The 26,413-nt window shown below is 40.1% G+C and overlaps 1 protein-coding gene across 1 annotated transcript in view; it reads left to right on the top strand.

Moving 5' to 3' along the window:
• Window positions 1–3,879: 3,879 nt before the first annotated feature.
• LOC5573798 (chondroadherin) overlaps window positions 3,880–26,413 on the top strand; it is a 47,138-nt gene continuing 24,604 nt past the window's right edge. Inside the window, exon 1 of the mRNA XM_001660995.2 lies at window positions 3,880–4,218. Within this exon, the coding sequence (XP_001661045.2) occupies window positions 4,102–4,218 (117 nt within the window). The 5' untranslated portion in view covers window positions 3,880–4,101. The remainder of the gene's footprint in view (window positions 4,219–26,413) is intronic.

Raw genomic sequence — 26,413 nt, 5'->3', positions numbered from 1 at the left:
GAAAAGACATCAACAATTTTTTTCAGAATTATCAAAGAGATTGTGCTACTTTTCCCGGAACGTCGATTTTCCAAATGCCAGTTCATTGAGTGACTCTTTTCTCTGAATGTAATTCCCCCGAATGACCGGTTTTCCCCGAAAAGTTGTGCAGTTTAAATAGGTGCTGTAATAGTCTTCAGTGGCTGGATAGTGAACGAGAAAGAACGATAAGCAATCAAAAGAAGGAGGTATTCTGTCATTCTCGGCTATACACATGTTGGCAACAATGCTGAGGGCGGTAAAACTCGAAAGAACCGCCTATTAAATAAAGAATGGTGCATATTAGATGGCTAGTTCGTTCACCACCCTGAAATGTATAATGTTACGACAATTATGTGTGCTAAAAACTTTTCGGTTAAATGGGCTTATCAGGGAAACGGGATATTCGGGGAGCTGGCGTTCGGGGAAATGACATTTGGGGAACCAGCGTTCGGGGAACCCATCGGAATAACTGCTGTAAACGATGACTCTTTTCGCTGATAACTGATAACAGATCAATGTTATCGAATGCGCTCTTTTGTTGTAATAAAATATTTAAAAATATAGCTCCAAAGAATAGCCTATGCACAAAAGAAATTTAAATTTATATAAATTTTAAACCAACAGTTTTTATACCTATAATTATGGTTACATTATATCTAGAAAAAAAAGTATAGAACGTTTGAAAAAGGGTAAATTTGTGATAAATATATCAAAATCTTCACTACAAAAATATATTCCAATGGCGAAACTCAAAAGAAAAATTTCTGGATAAATAATAAAATACTCTAAAATACAAAAAATTTCCCAATAAGCTTTAGTTTATTCAAGAGCATATGATTGTTGACTCTAAAACAGTGATGCATTTTGAACTGAACGCGAGCCAAAAGTAAACGGATCCCGAGCCAAATTTGCACGAGAACGCAGTAGTCAATGAACTTGCGAGCAAGAGCATGTCGTTGCTCAAGAACGGCTCGTTCAGTTGGCAATTATGATCGGAGCTCTCGCTTGGGAAACAATTGAGTGAATCACCTTAAACTTCCACGAAGGGAACAAACATACAGCTCTTGATTTTATGCATATAAAAAAAAAGCTTTGGCATAATTTTTTGTCGTAAACCAGTCAACATTTATTGGGTTCAGTTTTTGGTTCGCACGGGTTCATATTTTTGAACTGAACAATGTTCAAGCCTACTTGATCGCTGCGTTCAACAAATTGAACTGGAACGCGAACTGAACGCGTTCAAATGCATCACTGCTCTAAAACAAGCCTGATGTCATCAGAAAGCTTCAATAGGTACGTAAAAACGAATGTCATTTAATAAAAAAAATCTTGGTTTCAGACTCATTATGCCAAACGACTATTATGCCAAACGACTTTATGCCAAATGGCCATTATGCCAAACGACTTTATGCCAAACGGCTTTATGCCAAACGAATTTATGCCAAATGACCTACCACCTTATTAACCCGTATAGGTCTGAGTGAAAGAAAAAGTACTAAAACTCTCACCACTCAGCGAACACACAACGAATTTCAATTATTGTTTGTCAGTATACTGGCACACATACAGTGACCCCACGCAGTTGAATCACCCACAATTTATGAATCAGCTGATTTCAAAAGACAAAATTATTATCAAACTTGTCACAAAGCATCACAGAATCATTTTTACACATAGTTTCTTATCAGTAAAAATAATTCTGTGATGTTTTGTTACAAGTTTGATAATAATTTTGTCTTTTGAAATCAGCTGATTCATAAATTGTGGGTGATTCAACTGCGTGAGGTGACTGTATCTGGTTTCTAAAAGTGGCCAAAATAACTCGGGAATGTTCTTGTGACCGGAGTTATTCCAGAGAATCAGTGGGTCAGGTCGGGTAAATAGGATGCTGTTGTTCTGTGCTTCTGGAGGTAGGCAAATTTCATGTCACAGATAATTTCCGGAATCGATTATAATGTGGCCACTATAACAAGGAATTTTAAGATAAACGCATCAGTGGGAACCTTTTGAGAAATGATTGAATTGGATAACCACGTGTCCTGCTTTTGTTTCAAATGACCATTTTCGGATCTGCGGGTGCCTTAAATCTACGATAAAGTGGCCAATTTGTATCTAACATCTGTGTCAATATTATGGGACTGCATTTTAGTGAACTATTATGTTTGATCTCTACTTTTAGAGAATTGAAACAGTTTAGTATTCAACAAATCTATAGCAGGTTCTTCAGGGCAATAAATCCAAGTTGCCACATCTAGTACATTCTTAACATTGCAAAACTCTTCTTTTATATATTGAAAATCAGATCTAAATGATTTATGCAAGTTAAATTATTGCGATTGCAAATAAATAAAGATGACTTGGCATGTCCTAAAAAATCGTTATTTTTTACCCGACATGACCCAGTGACCCACCGGAATAACTCCGGCCACATGAATGTTTCCGAATTTCTCTGGCCACTTCTTCAAACTAGATATGTGTGTCAGTATACTGACAAATTTATATTTGAATCGGTTAGGTATTGGTTGAGCGGTGAAGGTTTTAATATTTAGATCTGAATGAAGGAAACTAGAAAAAATCCTAGTAGAACAAAAGAACCCTTTGGGATAAATCCCTAGAAGAATCCATTCAGAGTGAGTTCTTGAAGGGTTGAAAATTAAAAAAGGCTTCTCAGTTCATATTAAGTTTTCAATTTAAACTATGAAAATAAAAGAAGTTACGTTATTTCAAAGTGTTTTGTCCCATACTCGACTTGATGCTTAGCTTATAACACAATCAGATTAATTTAATCCTATTGATGATTCTCTCCTGTATTAATCAATTCACGGGTATACCGTCACGTCGCTCTGTGAACAACGTTGCACTTTTTTCTAAATCTCTCTCAAATTTAACATTCCAAAATGGAACTCAGCTAATGACTCGCCGGGAACCACTTGTTTCCAGTAAGACGTTGTCATCGTCACAAGAATCGGCGCTACAGCCAGCCAGTCATCCTTTCGAGCACCTTCTCCGCGACCGCCCGTATCCCTTCTGGCGATGGAAATGTTGACAGAGTTCCAATTTAATTTAAACTTCTTCACTCGTTTCGAACAAGCCAACCGAAAGATGAAACTCCTCTTGGCACTCTACCTACATTGTCCCGGATGATGGCCTGCCCTCGATGAGGGGCAGGAGGTTGCTTCTGGACTCGTTAACGAGCACGGTCCAACAACGTCATCGTCTTGATGCTCGTCGTCGTCGTCGTTCGGGAAGGCTGATGATACCTTCGTATTGGACTGGGAAGAATGGGTTGACACGTGACGGCGAAGATGACGACGCTGACGGGAGCAAAGGAGCTGAAACGAATTTGAATAAATACAAACGAAGTACGGCGTCGCGTGTTCTTTCGAGGCGTCGTCACATCGTCATCGCACTACAGGTGTATCTCGATTTGTGGTAGATTTGGTTTCAAAAAAGTATATGATCTTCGTCCGATGGAATTCAAACCTACGATCCTAGCTTAGTTTTGCTGAATTCTCTTCAAAACATTTGGGCATTTTTGAAGAATCCAGAAAATTGTAAAAACGTTTCTACATTAATTCATAAAATGTACATAAAATCAAGGGTCTACTAAATTGAGCTATACCTGTCGTCGTCGTTGATAGGTACCTATGCCAGAATTGCGATGGACAAAAGCCATCGGCGACGGAAGAAAGTTCCGAAAAAGTGTGTCGGAGACTAGATGTTGAAACGTGTTCGAAGAAAAGAAAATTGTCCTGTCTTTGGGGGGATACGCGATGGAAGTTCATTTCACTACGCCACGTTAATAGAGCTGGGATGACTAACGGAATTGGTCCTGTGCACATACACACCCAAGGCGTTGATTGTGAATGAAGATTCTAATGGTTCCGTTCTTATTCTGTTTTCAATTCCAGATAATCCCCACTTAACTAGCTCCTCGGGAGAATTGAAAATTGCCACTGTGAAGTGATCGAAGACAGCATCGTAGATATCCCCGAATTGACACCGAAACCGGATTAAGCACAACCCTTCTCTCCCCTTGAAACCAAAGGCAGCCGGAATCCTGCTGGTAACAGAAAAGATATGAATGTCGTCTGGCGTGTTTTGGTGTTCATCGGAGTCCTGTGGCGATTTCACGACTGTGAACAGTTTTCCGTCAAGCGGTGCCCGGTCGGGTGTATCTGCGTGTCACAGACTCAGGTGAGATATGTTGTGGATTTTACAGTATTACTAACGCTTCTAGATAAACTGAAGAAAACCCGCATCTGAAGATAGCAATATTCCAATGGACAGGATTAGATGGTACCGTTATGAAGGTTATCAATATTATATTTTAATTTTGAAACAAAGCGTTTCATCTAAGGTTACACTACGAAGAAGTACGTCATTTACTCTCTATAGAGAAAATACCTTATCGAAAATAAGCGAATGCCTTTTGATTGGCCTAGAAATCTGTTAATCTCTGATAATAATTGACAAAATATCTTTAATCTCTTTATTGCATAAATCCAGACTTACATATGATCTGAGTACGTACATAGCTTTTTTATAATATCTCTGTTAGTATTATTACAAACATTACATTCATTTTTATATCTAGGAGTTCTGTGTTAGACAACACTATCATCTTAATTTGGTAAAATTAAATTAAGCTATTATTTACTTTTGTTAACAACATATCACATTTTAATTGTCGTTGCAGTTAAAATTTCTTACAGATGAGTTGATTTTACCTACTTATAAGAAAAGGAAAACGCTTTCATTTACGTAAGTCTAACTTAACCTAAGTATCTAACGCACTATTCGTGGTAATAGAAGATTGCAACGATTTTTGTCTAAAATGATTAATAATTTTATTTGACATTTGCTTTAATGTTTCAACGTTGGATATTCTATGTAGTTCATTAGTACCATGCCCACACAGTTACGGATCACCCACAGTGACGGATCACTTTGGCGTTCAACATCGGATAACTCGCTCAAAACATAAACGTTGACGTAAAACATATTTTTCCCATGTTACACTATTTGTCTTCTACCATTTGTAATGTTAAGCACAACATTCAACCGCTAAATAACGGTGTTTTTGACAAATGTTTAGTTGGTACCACACAGCTATCATTATATGGTCGTTTTCTGTAAGAAGTGTCGTCAGCATTCATAAGCTCCCACAGATGGTAAAATTCAAATGTTATAGCATGTTTTATGCTCGTTCGCTTCGATTTAGTATGAATTCATCTTTGGAAAACATTTTACATGAATTTTCATTCAAAACACCGAATATTAACTTCTAACTAGTGATCCATAATATGGACCAGGAAATGATTGTTTACCACGGTTATGGATCACTTCCAAAGAATGTAGATTTCTGCTATTTTATGCAGACAATAACACTAAGGATAAAACTAATAAAACATCAAGGTTTGTAAATTTCATATTTTAGCAGACAAAAATGGGGGGAAAACTTGGTGCGGAGCGGAAACAGTTCATGTCTCAGTTACAACAATGCAGTATCACAATAAAAAGGGCATTTTACCCTTGTTTCCAGCTCTAACACTGCTATTTTTTGCAGTAATATATGACACATTGTTAACTTTCGCCATACCATGCAATACAGATGCATTGAGTTTAAAATCTCTTGATTTTGCGCACTGATCCATAATATGTCACAATTTGATCCATAATATGAAAATTGATCCATAGTTTTCAGGAAGTGACACAATTTTTAATTTTTATGCAATCCTATGTAAATATTACACTTAATACAGTTTACTAACCGAAGTTTCAATTTGAAACGATTCGATTCGTGATTTTAAATTACAATTTTACGTTTTCCATGTCGTTTTATTGAATTTTAGAGATTGGACCCCACACTATTTAATCCATAACTGTGGGGTCATGGTACTATACCAGGGTGGAAGCTTCAGAATCATTTTTAAAATTTTATTTTGAACCTTCTACAGAGCTTTCTTCCTGGTATTACACCAGCTAGGGTAGGTGTACCAGTTATGGCCATAGTGGTTCCCTATTTCGCCATACGTGATATCTTCAATTCCTTCACATTTTGAAAAATCTTTTGTATTTAAGCAGTAAAATAAAGGATAAATCTTGATGTTAAAATATTGAAAAAGATTCAAAATGTAAAAGTTTTCCAAATTTTGCATATGGCCAAATAGGGAACTGCTGTGGCCATAATTGGTACATTTTCCCTAGTCAATTTTGATACAGCATACAACAAGGCTAGTTCTGATTTTCGATTAATAAGTGGATACACACATTTTATATACTTGTTACATTTGGCTGGAATGCCCTCAATGTCTATTTCTGTCCCGGTGGCTCCAGCTCATGAACTTGGTGATTTGCTTGTTCTGGTAGGCGCCGAAATAATCCAGTGAGTTCAAATTCTCAGTCCATCCGTGTTGTCACTAGTACCGCAAGACCCTGCTACTACTCGCACGCAGCAAGTAAAATCGAACGTCGTCGCTAAATTGGAGCAAACTGTTCTGTTTAAGCCAAAGAAGAACGAGTCAGCTGATAAAACAAAGGACGACATATCAGCGAAATTCGATCCTGTGGCTTTCGCTGTGAAAGATGTTTGGTTCAGAGATTTTGGGGAAGTAGCCGTAAGATACGGTTCAAAAAATCTAGCATTGAAGATGATCAATTCAGCTTCTTCTGTTTTCGTTGAAAAATACATTATTGAAATGCAAAAACCGTTGAAACCAAGAATTACAATAATTGGTTTCTCAAAAGACCTGAATCATGAAGTACTGGTAGATAAACTGAAACAGCAAAATAATTTGAAGACTTCGTGCGATCTGAAAGTTGTGCGTGTAACGAGTTTGGAAAACGTAAATCTAATCAGATTTTTTGCTGTTATCGAGACTGATGCAACTGGTTTTGTTACTTTGATGAATCTCCGGCGCGTCTATCTGGGATGGGAGAGATGCAGACTGGTGGATGCTCAGCAGGAAAAAATCTGCACTCTGTTATCTCTGCTAGTTCAGGTAAATTGTTGACCAGTATCTGTCCAGCCGAAGTGAAAAAAGATACTGCGCCTCCTTTCAATGGAACTGAACAATTCCAGCAACCTTTGGACATCCCTCATCTCACCGAGTACGACAGAGGTCATTCCACAGACAATAAGATCTCCGATGCGGTGTCAACGATGGATTTTTATCTCCAGCTTGAAAACTCAGCTGGTCCAGGTCAATTTACGACCAGTATATGTCCAGTCGAAGTGGAAACAGATACTACGCCACCTCTCAGCGTAACTCAATTGTTGCAGACTCCTACGACCGATTTGCATCACACTACCCACGTACACTCCCGTGCATAAGTTTGGGTTCACCCCCTAAAAAACATACAAAAGTGTTCTGTCCATATCTCTGTGATTACACGTCCAATTGATACTCTCTAAGCCGCATTCGAAAAGCAAAGAGTTATTCTTACTTCGTATGTATTTTCCAAAAACTTTATTTGAATTTTGTGTACTAAATTTTTACTTAAAGTTCTTATTGAGGATTTTGCCCTCCAATAGACTCACACCTAAATAATTTTGTCACACCAAAATATTCTCCCACCATGTTTGCCATATATTGGATGTTGTCGTAGCTAACAAAACCAACAAGTAACGCACATGTAACGCATTCTGTTGGATTGTACATTGAATGCAAGGTGCGTGCTTCTATAAAAGTGCCATATAAACTGACGTGTGAGTATTTATTTTTCCACGTTGAAAATGTGCACGAGAATCTATTCGTCAACAAAACGAACAATACATATTTCAAAAAACACACTGAAAAATCATATTTAATTTCCTCAGCAGTGGATCGACCAAAATTTTAAATCAAAGTGTCATTAGAATCGTAATCTTATATTCTTTGAAGAGACCCCACGAAATTTTGGCGGAAAAATCTGGAAAGTATTCAAAATCAATGAAACAGTGAGTCAAGTCATCGTGCAAAAGTTTGGGTTCACTCCTCAGTATGGTGTATCGTGCAAAAGTTTGGGTACACCTGAACTTACTTAAATCTGTGAAATATCAATCCAATCATGTGCGCGCCATTATTTGCACTCGAAAAAGCTTTAAACTATTAAAAACGGTTGAAAAATGGCAAAGATATTGACAAAAATGATGTGCGTGCGGCTCAGGTGAACCCAATCTTTTGCACGATTTGCATCATACTGAGGGGTGAACCCAAACTTTCGCACGATGACTTGAATGACTGTTTCATTGATTTTGAATACTTTCCAGGTTTTTCCGCCAAAATTTCGTGGGGTCTCTTCAAAGAATATAAGATAACGATTCTGATGACACTTTGATTTAAAATTTTGGTCGATCCAATGCTAAAGAAATTGGATATGATTTTTCAGTGTGTTTTTTGAAAAATGTAACAACTTTAAGTAAAAATTTTGTACACAAAATTCAAATAAAGTTTTTGGAAAAATACATACGAAGTAAGAATAACTCTTTGCCTTTCGAATGCGGCTAAGAGAGTATCAATTGGACGTGTAATCACAGAGATATGGACAGAACACTTTTGTATGTTTTTTAGGGGGTGAACCCAAACTTTTGCACGGGAGTGTATGTCCTGCATCGATGCTTGAAGGGATCCAAATATACTATCAGAACGTTAGAGGGCTTAGGACGAAAATTGACAACTTTTTGTTGCGGTTTCGGATAACGACTATGACGTCATTGTCTTGACAGAAACTTGACTGTATGATGTCATAAACTCCGTACAACTATTCGATCAAGGTTACACAGTGCATCGCAAAGATCGTTGTCCAGATGTTTCCGGAAAATCTCGTGGTGGTGGAGTGCTCATAGCTGTGAAAAACACATTTAGATCGTCTCGGTGTAGGATTCACAGAATAGAAATATAGGTAGTAGAACGCTAGTGGCGCTGTTATCACAAAATATAATTATTTTATTAAAACTTACTATTGAAGTTTTTGATTGTTTGTTTAGTGCCATGTTGTAGAGAATGTTTTATTATGGTTGAAAAATTTGATTTGACACTTATAGACCCGGTACTCAGACTGTCAGAGCGTGGCAAACTAGATGTTAGTCACACGAACAGTCGCGACATTAGCCTTCTACGGCTAATGCTTCTACTATTCACAGCGACCCAAATCTTGAGCTCTTATGGATCAATGTCGAGAGCAATGATAAGGTCAGAGCAATCGAGAAATCGATGTATGTTTGAAAGCTATGTCAGTTCCATTTCAACGATTGTATCAGCAGGTGATTTCCATACTGATAATCTTTTCTTCGATGATTTTAATTTGCCCGATCTATGTTGGCGTTCCACTCCTGCGGGCTATGCGTATCCTGGACCGTCTGACTCTGCTACTCCCAGCAATGCATTCATCGATGATATGTCCCTACTGAATCTGAAACAACTGAAAGTAGTTAGAAATATTCTGAACCGAACACTTGATCTACTGTTCGTGAATGATGAAGCTCTACCGATGTGTGATCTCACTCAACCATTTGAACCATTGATTCCAATTGATTTGTTGCGCCCACCACTTCTCGCCACTGTTCGCTGTACAGCTCGCAGTGTGTTCATCGAAGCCAGCAACGATTTTTGGACCTTGCTCGCTGCGCTCCACGCCTTCTTGTACCGACCGGATCCGAGACGAACTCCATCTTTGCAGGGTTGCTGTCCGGCATTCTTGCAACATGCCCTGCCCATCGTATCCATCCAGCTTTGGTCACCTTCTGGATATTGGGGTCGCCGTAGAGTTGGGCGAGCTCGTGGTTCATCCTTCGCCACCACACACCGTTTTCCTGCAAACCGTTCTAAGAACACGATATTCGAAGACTCCAAGTGCTTGCATGTCCTCCTCGAGCATCGTCCACGTTTCATACCCGTAGAGGACTACCGGCCTTATGAGCGTTTTGTACATGGTACATTTGGTGTGGGTGTGAAGCTTTTTTGACCGCAGCTTTTTGTGGAGGCAATAGTAGGCCCGACTAACACTGATGATGCGCCTCCGTATTTCACGGCCAACGTTATTGTCAGTCGTCAGCAAGGATCCAAGGTAGACGAACTCGTCCCCGTCTAACGTAACACTACTACCTAGACGAGCCATGTCGCGCTCGGCCGCACCAGCTAGCATGTACTTTGTCTTGATCGCAGTCACCACCAGTCCAACTTTTGCTGCCTCGCGTTTCAGGTAAACAGGTCTGCCACCTTTTCAAATGTTCCACCGACAATGTCCATACCATCCGTGAGGTCGGGTGACAAAACGTCAAATCCCAAAATGTCGAATGTCAAAACTTCGAAAGGACAAACGTACCCCGGTTTTTAAGTCCGGCTCCCCGCATAACACCTTCTTGCGCAATATTGAACAACAGGCACGAGAATCCATCACCTTGTCGTAGTCCCCGGCGGGATCCAAACGAACTGGAATGTTCTCCTGAAACCTTTACACAATTTTGCACACTTTTCATTTATTTATTTATTTCGTCAAACGACGTAGACTAGTACATTTTACATATACATATTTTTGTTTTATTTCTTAATACTAAAATTATGAAATTTATAAAAAAAATATTGAAAAAAAAGTGTAGTGTAAGTAATGTTAATTTCATTTTGTTTTATTTTATGTGTTGCGATTTCTAATGGATTTGAAGTATGTTTTTAGATTTTGCCGAGACATGGTAAAGTCAATAGTTTCGCAATGTTGATTGTAAATGGCCATCATTTGATTTAGAGGCCCGTTTTTGGCATAATTTGTTCGATGATGATTTGTCAAGAATAAGTTACGATTTCGTAGTTGCCTAGAAGGAGCGTAGAAATTTAATTTTGATAAGATTTCTGTAGAATCAATACGTTGCGAAACGATATCATTTACAAATGAAACTCTTGCGATTTCACGCCGCTCTTTCAAAGTTTGTATGTCAATAAGCATGCAGCGTGCTTTGTAGGGTGGAAGTGGAAATGATGTCCAACCTAATTTACGAAGAGCATATAGTAGAAATTGATTTTGTACAGATTCTAATCTTTCTTCGCGTGTCATTGAGAAAGGAGACCATACAATGCTGCAGTATTCCATGATTGATCTTACATATGCAATATATAGAGTTTTAATTGTGTATGGGTCATGAAAGTTGTAGCAGAAGCGTTTTATGAACCCTAGCATGTTATTAGCCTTGTGAATTATTGTATTGTAGTGGTCTGCGAAAGAAAGCTTAGAGTCTAAGATTACTCCTAAGTCCCTTACTCTTTCACATTTTTCTACATTTTGATTTCCTAATGAAATTGAAATTCGCGGTGTAGTTCTTTTTCTGCTAAATGATATTAGGTTGCATTTTTTTACATTCAGTTCTAATAGGCTTTTTTTGCACCATATGTAGAATATTTCTATTTCATTGCGGAATACATTGATGTCTTCTTCATTTCTTATTTCCAGGTAGAGCTTCATGTCATCAGCATATATTAACACTTTGAGTTTATTAAAAATGAAGGAAATGTCGTTTACATACATAATAAAAAGAAGAGGTCCCAAATGAGAGCCTTGAGGGACACCCGAAGTGACTTGAATTGGTTTTGATTTGTTTCCTTTGAATTTTATTATTTGTTGGCGGTCAGTTAAATACGATTCAAGCCATTTCAGCAGTCTTGGCTCGATTCCAATTTTTTTCAGTTTGAAAAGTAGCATTGGTATGTCTATGCGATCAAATGCCTTGCTAAAGTCCGTATAAAGAGCTTCTACGTGGTTTCCATTGTCCATTGCATTCAATGAATAGTCAACAAATTGAAGTAAATTTGTTGAGGTCGAGCGACCTTTAAAGAAGCCATGTTGTGTGTCAGTAATTCTATTTTTGATTTGTAGAAATAGTTTTTCGTTCACGATTGACTCGAAAAGTTTTGGAATACAAGAGATAATGGCTATACCACGATAATTACGTATGTCAGATTTTCGGCCAGATTTAAAGATATGCACTAAAAAGGAGCTTTTCCATATTTTTGGGAAGATTCCGGATTCAAGGGATTTATTAAAAAGCCAAAACAATGGCGCTGTAAGTTCATTTGCTAAATTTTTCATAAATATTGGTGGAATCGTGTCAGGGCCGGGACCTTTTGAAGCGTCCAAATTCATTAGAGCGTCTGAAATTTCCCGCACATTGATTTGATTCACACCAATATCTCTAGAAAATTCCGGGTAAAACGCAAAATAATTGCGATCGCGGTCTTCTTCCGAAAATGTAGTATAGATTTCTTGGAAAAAATTTGCATATAGATTGCAAATTTTTTCTGAGTTGTCGCCCACATTTTCATCAAGGTGCATAACAGATGGAAAATTGTCAGATTTTAGTTTTGTTTTTACGTAATTGAAGAAGTTCTTTGGACAGGACTTTATTTCAAGTTCAGTTTTTGAATTATATTCTTCAAAAGCATCACTGATGGCAAGATTCAATTGAGTGCAAATGTCCAAATATTTTGCTAAGTTTTCATCTTTCTGGTGTTTTTTATAAATTTTGTGTGCCTTTTGCTTCCGATTTTTCAGGTTTTTTATGTGGTTGTTATACCATATTGGATTTTTTGTACTGAGGTTTCGTCGTATTTTTTTGGAAGGAATTTCTTGTTTTATGATTTCTAGTACAATTTCATTGAATATGTATGCAGCAGTTTCGACACTTCCTTCATTTCTGATTATTTCTTGCCAATTAACACTATTTAATCTACATTTAATTTTTTCATAGTCTGCTGATTTGTATTCAAAGGCTTCCTCGTATTCATAGTCGTTGGGTCTTGCATTCTTATGGATGAATAGGGAATATTCGATTGCTGTGTGAAACGCTTCATTTTTCCATAATGGATTCAATGACTCAGTTACACAGAAATCTTCGTAAATGTTTGTCAACAAGAAATCCAAATAACAGTTTTGTCTGTTTTTAATATGATTAATTTGATTTAGTCCTAAATTTGCGGTTTTATCGAAAATAAACTGCAATGTTTCATTGTCCCCAACGACTGGAAGTAAAATACTTTCATTTTCAGAGTCCCGAATGAAATCAGCATTGCGTTGGTTAAAATCACCATAGATGTGAACTTTAACCTCTGGGGGGAGTTGTGATAAAATTTGTTCGGCACATTGTAAGAAATCTTCATACGTGCCTTTATGCGCATGGTCAGGTGGAAAATACACTGAGGCAAACAAGTGTGTTTCACCTGCTATGTGTGACTTTACCCAGACATGTTCGAATTCTTTAAAATGTTGTGTGTTGATTACTTCAGAATTAAAATCAGTTGAAAGAGCAACGAGTACTCCCCCGCCTGATTTTCTTTCGGACTCTGAAAAATTCCGGTCGCCTCTGAATACGTTGAAGCCGCTCCCAAAGACTTCTTCGCTTTTTACGCTTTCATCCCAGCTTGTTTCAGTTGCCAGAATAACCGAAAAGGATGAGCTTAAAATGTTTTTATAAATTTCCTTCATTTTTGCTGGGCTTTTCATGCGATTGAAATTTTGACAGTATATCAAGATTTCAGTCACACTTTGTCTACATTGCAAAGAAGTGTTTGGAGGCACGTCGTTTGATAAAATTATACTGTGTTCTTCCGTAGAAGTGGGCGTCCTTACTTGCGAAAATTTGACGGTCCTGGATAGGGAGAGAAGAATTTGTGCGAATTCTCCCGCAATTGTTGAAGTCGGTTAGTACGTTCGCTCGATAGGTACCGACGATACGCCTCCAGATCCGCTGCTGCTTCAGCTGGGCCAACTCCATATTCCTGATGAACGTCAGAAAAAATTCGAAGAAGATGATCGGGATCCGTTGGCAATCCTTCCGACGCTAGGACCATCCTAATGCTGGTTGGTGTGTTGCCATCAATGCAGATATTCGCAGGCTGGTCCTTCATGTATGCCAGAAACAGTCGGACGATCTTCATGATGTTGGGATCACGCAGTCTTGCTTTTAGGAAGCGGCCATCACCCTCAGCGGATTGTTGTGTTAAGGTGACGATGGGTGGTCGCAAGGGATCGAGTGACCAGCCAGGTGATTCAGTTAACGTTGATGATGGTGCAGTATTTGTTGTTGGCACTGTTGGCAATTGTGTGTTGTTCTGTGGTTGTGTTTGCTTATCAACGCGGTAGGGGTTTATGGTTTCACCCTTTCTGAAATTGATTAATTTCGGAACCGTGAGAGCAGCGATTGGGTGGTCGGTGTTAGGTGGCGGACCCGCGAATTGCACTTTAGCAGTTGCTAGAAGCTGCTTGTCTGATGGTTTGATTTGGTTGTTGTTGCTTTTCTTGTTGAGGTTGGAATCCCGTTCATGTTTATTCTGTGTTGATCCTCTTTCAGCAATTTTATTTGAGTACATGGCATCATATTTAGACCAGTCTTGGAGCCAAAGTCGTTTTTTCCCGTTGTTTATAAATCGCCAACCACTATTTGGTGGTTGAGATTCAGTCGTTTGGACGGATCGTATTCTGGACATTTTTGCTCGACGTTCAGCGAAAAGTTCTTTGATGACATTATTTGCATGTTTATTGGGTGACGGCTGTGGTTTCTGCTGATGTTGAATTTGTTGATGAGCCCGACTTGGTTTATGGGTTTTGGTGTTGGATTTATGGATGACCGATGAAAGAATGTCTTCGGCTAACTCTTCGGCTAATGTTTTGTCGGCTTGCGATGAGTTTTTTCCAGTGCTGCTCTCGATAGTTTCGACAGCAGATGAGACAGACTTAACTTCCTCCAATATTTCCTTCGATAAGAATAGGATTTCTGCATGTTTATGTTCCGTCGTCGTTGATGCTTCTGCTATTGCTGCAAATGCAGCTGATTTGGCTAATGAGGCCAATTCATTTCTGACCTCGTCAATTATTATTGGAAGTGGGTCAGGAGTGGTTGGAGGCTTCGTTGGCGTGATTGCATTTACTGCTACTTCTGCTGCCGAATTGACTGCCTTTTCAATAGCCAATGCAGAATCGTCAAAAAAGTTTTTAATTTTTTGTGACATTTTTGTATTCGATATGTTGATGTCGGTGATTGCTGAAGTCACGCGTGAGTCACACCCAAGCAACACACAAGTTATAATTGTGTATTATCAACTTATATATGGCTAGTTTTGGTCATATATCAGTTGACAATACACAATTATAACATGTGTGTTGCTAGGGCACGACACCATGTGCTGGTCGAGTGCATTGCGTATGCTTTCGTTGTTTTTGTTGGACAAAGCCAACGATTCGTTTACTTCATTGAGCAGGTGCTCAATGCTTTCAAATAATACTGACACTAAGCTGAATTTACTTAGGTCAGCAGCAATACGCTGATTTGTGTCGTTTTGTGAGCGCACTGCTTCAAGAAGTTTTTCTTGTTGATGAAGCAGCTTCCGCACGTCGGCCTCCTTCATAAGGATGTCCTGGCAGTCGGCACACATTGGTACCATAAACGCGGTAATAATGTGCTCCCGATGTCTTTGGACTCCAATACAGGCAGCGTGGTATTTTTTGTCGCAATAAGTACACCTCCATAGAAGGTGGTCGTCGTTGACGCTGCAAGGCTTCACTCCGCAAGGCATGTTTGATATATGACCACACTACACACACGGGGGTAAAAAAAAAGTTACTTCGCTACGCTCGCGTCGAGGGTAAAAAAAAAAGCTTAATTGCAATTACTGGCAAAGCACGAGAAGCGCGCAGAGCTATGTTGTCAAAAGTAGAAAATAAATATATACAATTGAAATACGGACTGACCGGTACGCGCGCGGGCCCGGGGTCAGAAGTCTAGTTGTAAAATATTTACAAGAGCGCTATGAAAGCGCGTCCGAACTCAAAGGTGGTTCGTCATCGTCGCTCTTATCAGTCTCGTGAGCTTCCCGGGAAAGCTGTTCTCGTCCATGATTTTCCATAGCTCTACGCGGTCGATACTATTGTATGCCGCCTTGAAATCGATGAAAAGGTGATGCGTTGGGACCTGGTATTCACGACATTTTTGGAGGATTTGCCCGTACAGTAAAGGCCTGGTCCGTTGTCGATCGGCCGTCAATGACGCCCAAGAACTCGTTTACTACAAGTGACAGACGACGGAAAATGATCTAGAATAATACTTTGTAAGCCACATTTAGAATGTCGATCGCTCGAAAGTTCTCACAATCTAACTTGTAGCCTTCTTGTAGATGAGGCATGTTGGCCCTTCCTTCTACTCCTATGGTAGCTGTTTTGTTTCCAAAATTGAGCCTATAAGCCGATGCAGACAAATGGCCAACCTCTCCGGGCCCATCTTTATGAGTTCAGCTCCGATACAATCCTTACCAGCAGCTTTATTGTCCTTGAGCAGGTGAATGACATCCTTAACCTCCCTTAAAGTGGAGGCTAGTTGGTTTCCATTCTCCGCAGTACTGACAAAGGCATTTCCTCCGTTGTCTCGACCTTCGTCGCCTGTGCTCTCAGTACCATTTAGGAGTTCGTCAAAGTGCTGCTTCCACCTTTCGATCACCTCACGCTCGTCCGTCAAGATGCTCTCATCCTAATCCCTGCACATCTCAGCTCGTGGCACGAAGCCGTTGCCGTATGGGTCTAGCTTCTAAAAGAACTTACGTGTTGCTTGTGATCGGCACAGCTGTTCCATCTCCTCACACTCCGTCTCCTCCATGCAGCGTTTTTTCTCCCGAAAGAGGCGGGTCTGCTGTTGCCGTTTCCGTCTATAACGCTCCACGTTCTGCCGGGTCCCTTGCTGCAGCATGACCGCCCGCGCTGCATTCTTCTCCTCCAGAATCTGCCTACATTCCTCGTCGAACCAATCGTTCCGTCGACTCCGTCCCACGTACCCGACGTTGCTCTCAGCATTGTTGATGGCTGCCTTCACTGTTCTTCAGCAGTCCTCAAGAGGGGCTTCATCCAGCTCATCCTCTTCCGGTTATGCAGCCTCGAGGTGCTGCGCGTATGCCGCTGCGACATTCGGTTTCTTAAGCCGCTCTAGGTCATACCGGGGCGGCCGTCGGTACCGTAGATAGTGGTCAGAGTCGATGTTAGCGCCACGATAGGTCTTGACGTCGATAATGTCGAAGAAGTACCGTCCATCAATCAGAACGTGTTTGATTTGTCATTCTGTCTGCTGTGGTGATCTCCAAGTGTATCGGTATGGAAGGCTATGCTGGAAGTAGGTGCAACGAATGACCATATTCTTGGAGGCGGCGAAATAAATTTGACATTTTTCGTTCGTCAGCCGGTGGGCGCTGGGCCGGTCTGAACGACTCCTCTTGGTCAATCTGAGCGTTAAGATGTTTTTTCATGATGATTTTAACGTCGTGGCTTGGACAGTTGTCATACTATCAATATCAGTGCTTCCGAAGTGAGGGCTGTGCACGTTTCTTTCTGATGAAGTTGAAGAACCTGCGTAGTCCATAAAAGGCTTTATTCGCAGCTGCAACACGTTTTTTTTTCACTGCACTGAAAACGTCACTGTTAGGGCATAAGTTTTCCAAGGTAAACAAATTCTTCAACAACTTCAAACGCTATCTCAACGCCTACACCACCAAGCCTGCCTCTATCTCCACATGCAACCATGTACTTCGTTTTGGTAGAATTAATGGTCAGGCCTATCCTCGCTGTCTTCTTTTTCCCAATAAGCTCGAAATCGCCCGGAAAGCCAAGGAGCATGTCCGACCGCGTGACGTTAGTGCCGTTCCTGTGCACGCCAGATCTCCTAATCACACCCTCGAGTGCAATGGAGAACAGTAAATTCGAAAGTTTGTCACCCTGCTTCAATCCGTCTAACGTCACAAACGAGGTTGACATCTCGTCCGCAATCCGAACACTTGATTTTGAATCAGCCAGTGTTGTACGTATCAGCCTAATTTGTTTCACCGGAAAACCATGTTCATCTGGAATTTATCTAGGATCATTCGCAATATCAGCTTGGTATTTGCCGACGAAGGACTCCTCGAGAGGTCTCAATTTGTTGAACAGCATACGTGACAATATTTTGTACACCGAAACCAGTAGGGTAATTCGTCTGTAATTGTCGATTGGGCGTATAGGGCCATCCAACTACCCAGTGGGCATTTCTTCGTCCTCCCATACCTTCAGAAGTACTCGGTGGATCCGCTGGTAAAGCTGCTCACTTCCGTACTTTAGAAGCTCGACCGAGATCTCTTCCTTCCCAGAAGCCTTGTAGTTCTTTAGCTCGGGATGGTCGGTGGGTCCTTAATAAACTTAATATGAGAAGTGTATCCATACTTTTTCATAATTAAGCTTCTCAATTTTTACATATAGGTCTCACTTCATCTCTATGAACTTCAGGTTCGGTTGGTTAACCTGTAATGTAAAATACAACCCTAGTTATGAAACATTATCACTGTCAAGGTATACGGTTAGTACAAAAATATCATGAGTACGAAGAAACGAAAAATAAATTTGTCATACCCGTTGCTTTGTTCAACGTAGTTCGAGTGCCCATCATTGCAGAAACCCGAAACTCATCAGAAGATGCACCTTTCCTGGGCTCATCTTTAGGGGACGTTCATAAATCACGCATAATTTTGAAGATGGAACCAACTTGGACAGAAAAGACTGCTTCGCGTAAAACCAAGAAACTTCTTTGAACAACAGTCCATTGAAGTGCAGATTTTGCACATCATGGTTTGTGAGCAGCTTCCCAGATGGTCGGCAGTCATCGAAGAAAAAAATAGCCCCTACTCCTTATCATTTTTCCTGATTTTTTGCTCTGCTTTGTTCCAAGTTGCTCTGTTGTTTTCCCACGTCAGGCTTCTTCTGAAAAACACACCGCTACACACTTGTGTGCTTCGCTTCCATACGTGACGAACCCGGCCAGAGAGAGATGTTTTGTGTTTATGTGCCCAGCATTATACGAAGTCGAGAGACTCCCCATCAGAGGAATATCTGTCTCGAGAGAACGCTTTGCTGGTTCCCGGTGCAGGCACCTTTTATGGAAAAGATATGTTTCTGCTCCGTTTTTTGTAGCATAAACAGTCGGATTTGTTTTTACCTACAAACCTAGTGCCAACCTATCAGGAGTGCAACGTGAGAAGTCTGAAGTGGCTACGCCACGTCATATGGTCCTTGCTTATGTACAAGGGTGCGACTTACTTTTCGAAAGTTCTGAAAACCCAAATTTTGTGTGCTCTTCAGAATTCAAATCTCACAAGAAAATAAATCTCAAAGTTTGAACCAAAAATATACATACAATATTATCGTCTGTGAACTTAACATGCTTTTTTTATCTATTTTAAACCTTTTGGAAACATTAAAAAAGTCATTACAGTTTTTTAGAACATCAAACTTGTCTCAACTTATAACTAATACTAGTTTGAAGTAGTTTTCTTCAAGTCACCATCTATTGGAAAATTATACTTTAAGCATAACTTAATGAATACTAAACCGATTCCTAATCGGTTTACATGCCAGTATCCTTGAATTTATGGAAATATAAATTTTTATAACTTCAAACTGTGATGTTACCCTTTCTGGGAAATTTAGATTCAGTAGAACTTACGACCATTTGGTTTTGAAACCTTTAGGCCGAACCCTCGTGTACTTTGTGGGTGGCTGGGTGTTTCGGTATGAGCCTGAAAATGACTGGTTTTGTTCGCCACGCCACGGTCCTTACGCCTACACGTTTAGGTTACGTTCGAGTCGTCATCATCGCCAGGCTCGACGATGTAGGTGAAGCTTTTTTTTCGAGTGTGCAAAACCACTCGGTTGGTTGCTCTCTTGGGAATGGATGTTTAATTTTTCGCAAATTTTAAAATGGTAATTGTGCTTGTGAAAGTGGAAACGAGTGAACACCCTGGCGCCTTTGGTAGAAGAATGTTAACTGTTTAGAGAAAGTGTTCAATGTTAAATCTCATGCTCTTATATCTATCTTTGGTCAAGAAGCACACATGTTATAGCTGAGGCAGATTAACTGTTATCATATTAGTTGTAATACGTTAATTGTAAGATTGTTCTCAAGAACTTCTTTCAGTTATTCACTTAGGATTTTTTTTCCAGCAATCACACCCGAAATTCCTCTAACGATATGATAAAAGAAAAACAATTTCATTTTGAATTTGTTTATCCGCATATCGGTCTATTTTGCTCGAAGTAAGGGGGAGCATGGAGAAGAAAGCAATGAATACTAGATGGATAGGTACCGTAAGGGAACGGCGAGAGAAATTGGATTAGATGTTGAAGAGGGCATACCATATGAAACAGTATTACTTGAAACGTCACTTCCTTGTGGCTAACGTGCCCTATGGGAACGGCTTGGGTGTGTTTTGAGAATGACACTACCAAGACAGCCAGACTGTCTTTGGATTTTTTTTTAAACTTTTTCATAGTAATTTCCTCATAAACCTTAGCGCTTAGGCGCTGGAAAGTCCAACGCGAATGGCAAAATTAGCATATTGTCAAGAAAATAAACTATAAACTAAAACAATTACCTTTTTGTACGATTCTTGTTAGAGTACGGACAGAATTGCGCCACTCCCGGAAACCGAGAGACCACCGGTCGTTTTCAACTTTGCCCGAATACTTTGAGACTTTTTCCTCAGGGGACTCGTGAACGGCTTTACTATCTTCTCTCTCACCTTGACGCTCAAAAGTTTACCTTCGACCCACAAAAAGTTTTACCCCAAGACCTTAAACTCGTTCAACCCGATCGTAACCTAAATGGAGTTTGGAAGTCTGAAAGGCCAACCTACCAGAAAACGAAAAACTAAATATCTGTAAAAGGGTGAATTCTTCGAATTGCCCAAAACGGAAAATCAATCAGCTTTCAGAACTTCAACTACTCTTTATTCACGGAAACTCATTCGGGTTGGACCTATTTACTGACGGGTATTAAGGGAAACTATCATGGCCATGATAAAGGTTTCCACGTGCCTGCGCAGGATTTTCGGTGACTCGATGACGTCTGACGTATCCGGTGGTTGCCGGCGAAGGACGGTCGTCGTTAGATCGCTCCTCGGAGCAATGGCGGGAACGTTGCTTGTCCACTGACGCTGCTGTAATGGCGGCAGCGACGAAGGGTCTGAGCTCGGGGAGTATGGCCGAATTAACGTTGCGAAGGAGGTGGAGGCTGGACGGAAGGCTTCCGATTTAGTCTTCTTCGAGAGCCGCAACGACGGATTGTCGTGCTTCCCGGGGTTTGACCGCCTCTTCAGGGTCAAGGCCAACGTACCGACGCACGGCTTTGCCTTGGGGGCTCTGACCGCACGCGATGAAATAAAACCCCTCACCTTCAGATTTGGTCCGATCCGGCGTACGATAATTGGCTACGTACGGGGATCGCGCTCTCGGACTCCGTTCACCGGGGTTGTAGCGTAAGGTGAACTTACGACGGTTTTTGGCGACCGTCGGAGAACTTCGTTCGAAGGGTTGACGAACTTCACCTCCCTCCGTTTAGCTACCTTTACGGCGGGCCTTAGTGGATCCCGAGCTCGAATGCTTCACGATGATGGCGTCGGAAACGCCACGGGTAAACCCCAAATTGACTCCACTTGTCGAAACTCTCAACCAGCCCGTAATACAAAAAGCGCCTAAGCGCTGGAAAGTCCAACGCGAATGGCAAAATTAGCATATTGTCAAGAAAATAAACTATAAACTAAAACAATTAGGGTCGATGTACCAATAGCCGCATAGCTAAGAACAAATATTCGTATAAAATCGAAAAATAAAGCCTGCGGGATTATTTTTAGATCATCTGAAAGCTTTTTATCTTGGCTTTGTGGAAAAATTATGAAACATAGGAAAACTCATGTTTTTGTATTTATTACCGCCTGTGCCACTATAGGAACACATGTGCCTATAGTAGCACTATTCCTAATTTCTGTTCCTATAGTAGCACTAGCCTCACGGAATAGGCAAAACACAAATCAAAACCGTATTTTTACAAAACTTTTATATTTTTCCTTTGAAGTGTGGATCAAAAGCGTTCGATTGATGTAAAAAAGTTCCTAAGTTATCAACTATTTTGTTTACTAACAAAATAGTTTCTCTTAGTAGTGCTACTATAGGAACGATAGGTTGACTATAGGTGCAAGGGAGCTAAAATTTTAAGCAAAACTATTTATTTCGATCATTTTTTGAACAAAATCGAGCTGTGTGTCAATGGTACTTAGATAAATAGCTACTGATCTTCATGTCAAAAATTATTTTGCTACGATCAGGGATGCGATGGATCTTCTTCGTGAACAATGATCGACGCATCTTCGCGATCCAACATTCGCCAAAATTCATTTTTCATTTTTGCGTCACGAAGAGCATCGCAGAAAGCGAACGGATGCAACGTCGAAGAAGCAAAATGAACACACCGACAAGTGGTTCGCGAAGCCTTTCCCCTCGTAGGATTAATTTATCCACGTGCTGTTCATTCTCGTGATTCATTGCAAGGTTGCTTCTTCTCGTAAAGTCAAGCAAACACTCCACGCTAAGCCAGCTCCACGCAGCGCATGTGTTAAAACTACACAGAATGAGGCAACCAATGCAGAACTGGCTGACTGAGTGAAAATTCTGCGTAGGTCGCACTAATTCTGTGAGTTGCCGACGTTTTCGCCTTCGGCTGTCCGAGATCGATGGAAAGGGAACTGTCAATGATATCCCACGTGGCAGCAAACAGTTGGCCGTTGGTAAGATGGGGAGTTTTCTGAGATGTTTTCTAGCGAAAGGCCTGAAGGTGGTCGCAAATGCGAAAGTTTTTTCCCCATTTGCTTCCGCTTCGGCTGTTCAAATGAAAAAATCTCTGAAAATCTTTAAAATTGGAATGTTTTTTTTTTAATGTTTTCAGAAACAAAACAAAAATGGAAACGAATTCCGCATTCCAAGCGTTCCTCTTCTGTGCGCAATTCACTCATTCAGTTTTGTTTACCACCGTTTGCACAAAACTGTGTACAGCCCCTTTGCACAGAATCTGTGCTGCACGAAAAGAGGCCAATTTTGTGCGCTCGGCACTCATTTTTGAGGGGAGCAAGTTTAGCGTGATTGTTGCAAGCCCACATGAAGATGATCGAAATGAATATTTTTCTGTTCTTCGCGAAGAGCAGGCAGCGTGGATCGTACCGTTCACATTACCAAGCGATGGAAAATCACCCGATGATAGCGTCGGGAGAAACAGCGATCCGAAAATGAAACACGAACGAATGAAGGGCCCGAACGGTTGTTTGTGTTTATTCGCAGATTCTGTTTTGATGCCTACGAAAATTCATCGTGCCTCGCGTTTCCGATCGTTGTTCAGCAACATTGGCTACGATTACCAGTGAAACGGCCGTAAAACGCCACTAGTGCGACTATAGGGGACCGTCTACTGAGGGAACACCGACCCTACCTTTTTGTACGAATTCACAAACACGAATAGAAGATTCAATAGAAGAATACGTACAATTTACTAAAATTACAGAAAAGACACAAAAACCGTTTTAAACACTTCACTTTAAATTCACCTCTTTACACAAAACTACCTTCGGTACGTTAACGAAGGGCACAGAAAAATCTAACAACTCGAAACTTAAAAACCGCGATAACTTCTATACTCCAGCCTTGTTAGAACGAAATGAACGAGCTTAAGTCATTTTTCCTTAAAGAAACCTACATTAAGGTGAAGATGAATCGAAGCCAAACCTCAAATTTTCAAGAGCACGGATCTGGAGAATCAAACATCCGTTTGAGCTGAAAACTTAATCGATTAGTCATTAGCTGGAGGTGACTAATCGATTAAGTTTTCAGCTCAAACGGGTGTTTGGTTCTCCAGATTTGTGCTCTTGAAAATTTGAGGTATGGCTTCGATTCATCTTCACCTTAAACAATCCCCTCTTTGTCTACAGAATCGCGCCAACGAATCTTTCGAATGGCGATCTTACAAAACGATTCTAGGGCGATCTTACAAAACGATTCTTAGGGCCACCTTTAAATCACCACCTAGAAAGCTGAAAATTTCATAGAACACTGTAGTATCCGGAACCACCACTCACTTTATTTTTGGCCGATTCTGCCATCAGCCAAACACATGTATTGGGTGCAAATCAACACATCCGTTCGCCACAAAATCCTTCACTAAACCAGAGCTGCCAGATGATTTGATAGAAAATCTGTATCCACGAGGGTAAAAAATCTGTGTCCCATACAAAAAAATCTGTGTCCATATAAAAATTGTTGAAAGAAAATCAGTGTTCCATGCAAATTGAATCTGTGTCAGAATAAAAATATCTGTGTAATACAGAGAAATCTGTACATCTGGCAGCCCTGCACTAAACTGACATTCTTTCACGCCACAAACTGTCAAGTCACTTTCGCGCTTGTTCTCGTTCGAGCTGTCACTTGTGCACGCTCAAAGGATTCATGCGATATAATGACTATATAGGCCTATTCACATGACGTCTCAAATCTGATCGGGAAGCACTTTGACAGTTCTTCTATGAAAATGATAGGCCCGTGTTAGCACCGGTCCTCCACCGATGTAAACAAATGCATAGACGGATCTGTCACATGAAAAGGCCTATTATAAGCTAAGACAATTCTTACACGCTTAAATAAATGTAAGAAGTAATAATGAGTATTGTTCATTTTATCGATTATTCAATTAATCAAATCTAGCTACCACAAACACTACTTTTATGGTAAGGATAGTAAAGAAGATATGAAAGATTGTATATTTCAATAGTTTTTTTTTTTCAATCAGTTCAAAAGCAATAATGATTTGAGTAAAGTGAAATTATTGACGAAAAATTATAAAATAAAAACTGACTTAAGCAAACTTGTCCTTTTCTCTGGCGTTACGTCTCAACTGGGACAGAGCTTGATTCTCAGCTTAGTGTTTTACGAGCACTTCTACAGTTACAGGGGATAGGTAAAATGCTTAAGTTTGGTAAAATTTTGCTCAAACTCAAATGCTCATAACTTTTTGAAAAATGGATAAAGTTGGATGCGTCCGGAAGCTTTCGATGACAGAATTGATTTCAGTAGTTTGCTGTTGGAAATCTCTCAAAATATTACCATTTCTGTAAAACTGATTACGAAAAAAAAAGTAAAAGGTTGTTTCCGAGATACAACCGCCAAGTACGAAGACAAATTAAAGACCCCCATGTCCCTTGCAGTTGCTCAAAATTTTATGGCTCATAAGGTAATCTAGAATGCCATTCAAAGTGTACTGCGATCTGTCAAACTTGGGTACCTTTTGCACTACCGAGGGATCAAATGCAGTACTAGAAGTGGTACCCAATCTGAGCCCGAGTGTGACGGACCTGGCCAAGTAGACGTTGGATAACGTTAGCTTCTTCTATTTCCTGGCTTGAGACCGTCACAAACTTATGAAAGATTTCTACTGATAAAAATCCAATCAATTTTCATATTATTTGTTGAATGTCAATTCCGACCTATTATGGACATTGTATTATTATTTTGCTGGTTCGGTTAACACTTCAACACCGATTAGAATCTGTCGATGGAAGATCCATTAAGATTGATTGCTTTAGTGGGTTCCGAAGCCAGTTTGAGGTAGAGGTACTTCTCCATGAAGTCCGCGAACTCCATGTTCTTCTCTTTGCTCAAATCGATGATAAAATTGCCAGACACGATGATTGGCATGATCTCCTTTTGATACTCGAAGAAGTTCCGTACCATGAAGAACTTCTTCTGCTTCATTATGGTTTCCGAACGGGAAAATGTAGAGGCATATCTGCGATCCCAGAGCTCGACTGTCATGGTCCTGCAGGAAGCAAGTGGCCTAACTTATCGGTTTGTTTGAGGATACCAACTTGTGCTGGATCCACGTCAAGCGTGTCAGCACCATGCCGAAGGACAACCAGCTGGCTCGTCGTATCCGTGGAGAACGCCCTTAAATTAAATTGCAGCACAATTTCAAACAAAACGGCTCTTTTCAGGGTCACAACAATGCATTCGACGTAAAAGAGTTACAACCAGAGACGTTTCATCTATTACTATTAATTGATTAAATCATTTATTTATTTATTTATTATAATTTTGGATGATTAGTTTTCAACGGAGATGAATGGCAAACAAAGTTTTACCTAGGTTCCCGTCGTCCGGGTCGGGTGACGGTAGCATTTTTGCAGTCTTCTCTGTGTGCGTATTTCGATTCGATTGACAATTTTTTTTTAAAGACAATTTAGAACAAAACATGATTAAAAAAACAGCTCTTTTTTTGACAAGCTGATACTTTGATCGCTCTAGCATGCATTTACATGTACAGTTGTATTCAGAATAATAGTAGTGGAAGCCGATTTCCATACAAAATGCTCAACTTTGGTATGCTGTAACTTTGTTTCCATACGAGCATTCGGAATGAAATTTTGGCAGTGAACTACAAACTACTCAAAATACAGCAGATATTTAAATTATTAAAACTACTATTATTTTGAGCGATTTCACCTGGTGCTTAACTTTTTAACCGGTAGTGTAAAAATTTTCAAATCTTTTG

Source organism: Aedes aegypti, chromosome 1 (assembly GCF_002204515.2).
Source record: "Aedes aegypti strain LVP_AGWG chromosome 1, AaegL5.0 Primary Assembly, whole genome shotgun sequence".
In the NCBI taxonomy this organism is placed as follows: Eukaryota; Metazoa; Arthropoda; class Insecta; order Diptera; family Culicidae; genus Aedes; species Aedes aegypti.
Note: the sequence above shows the minus strand (reverse complement) of the source record. Positions and strands in the feature narration are given on the sequence as shown.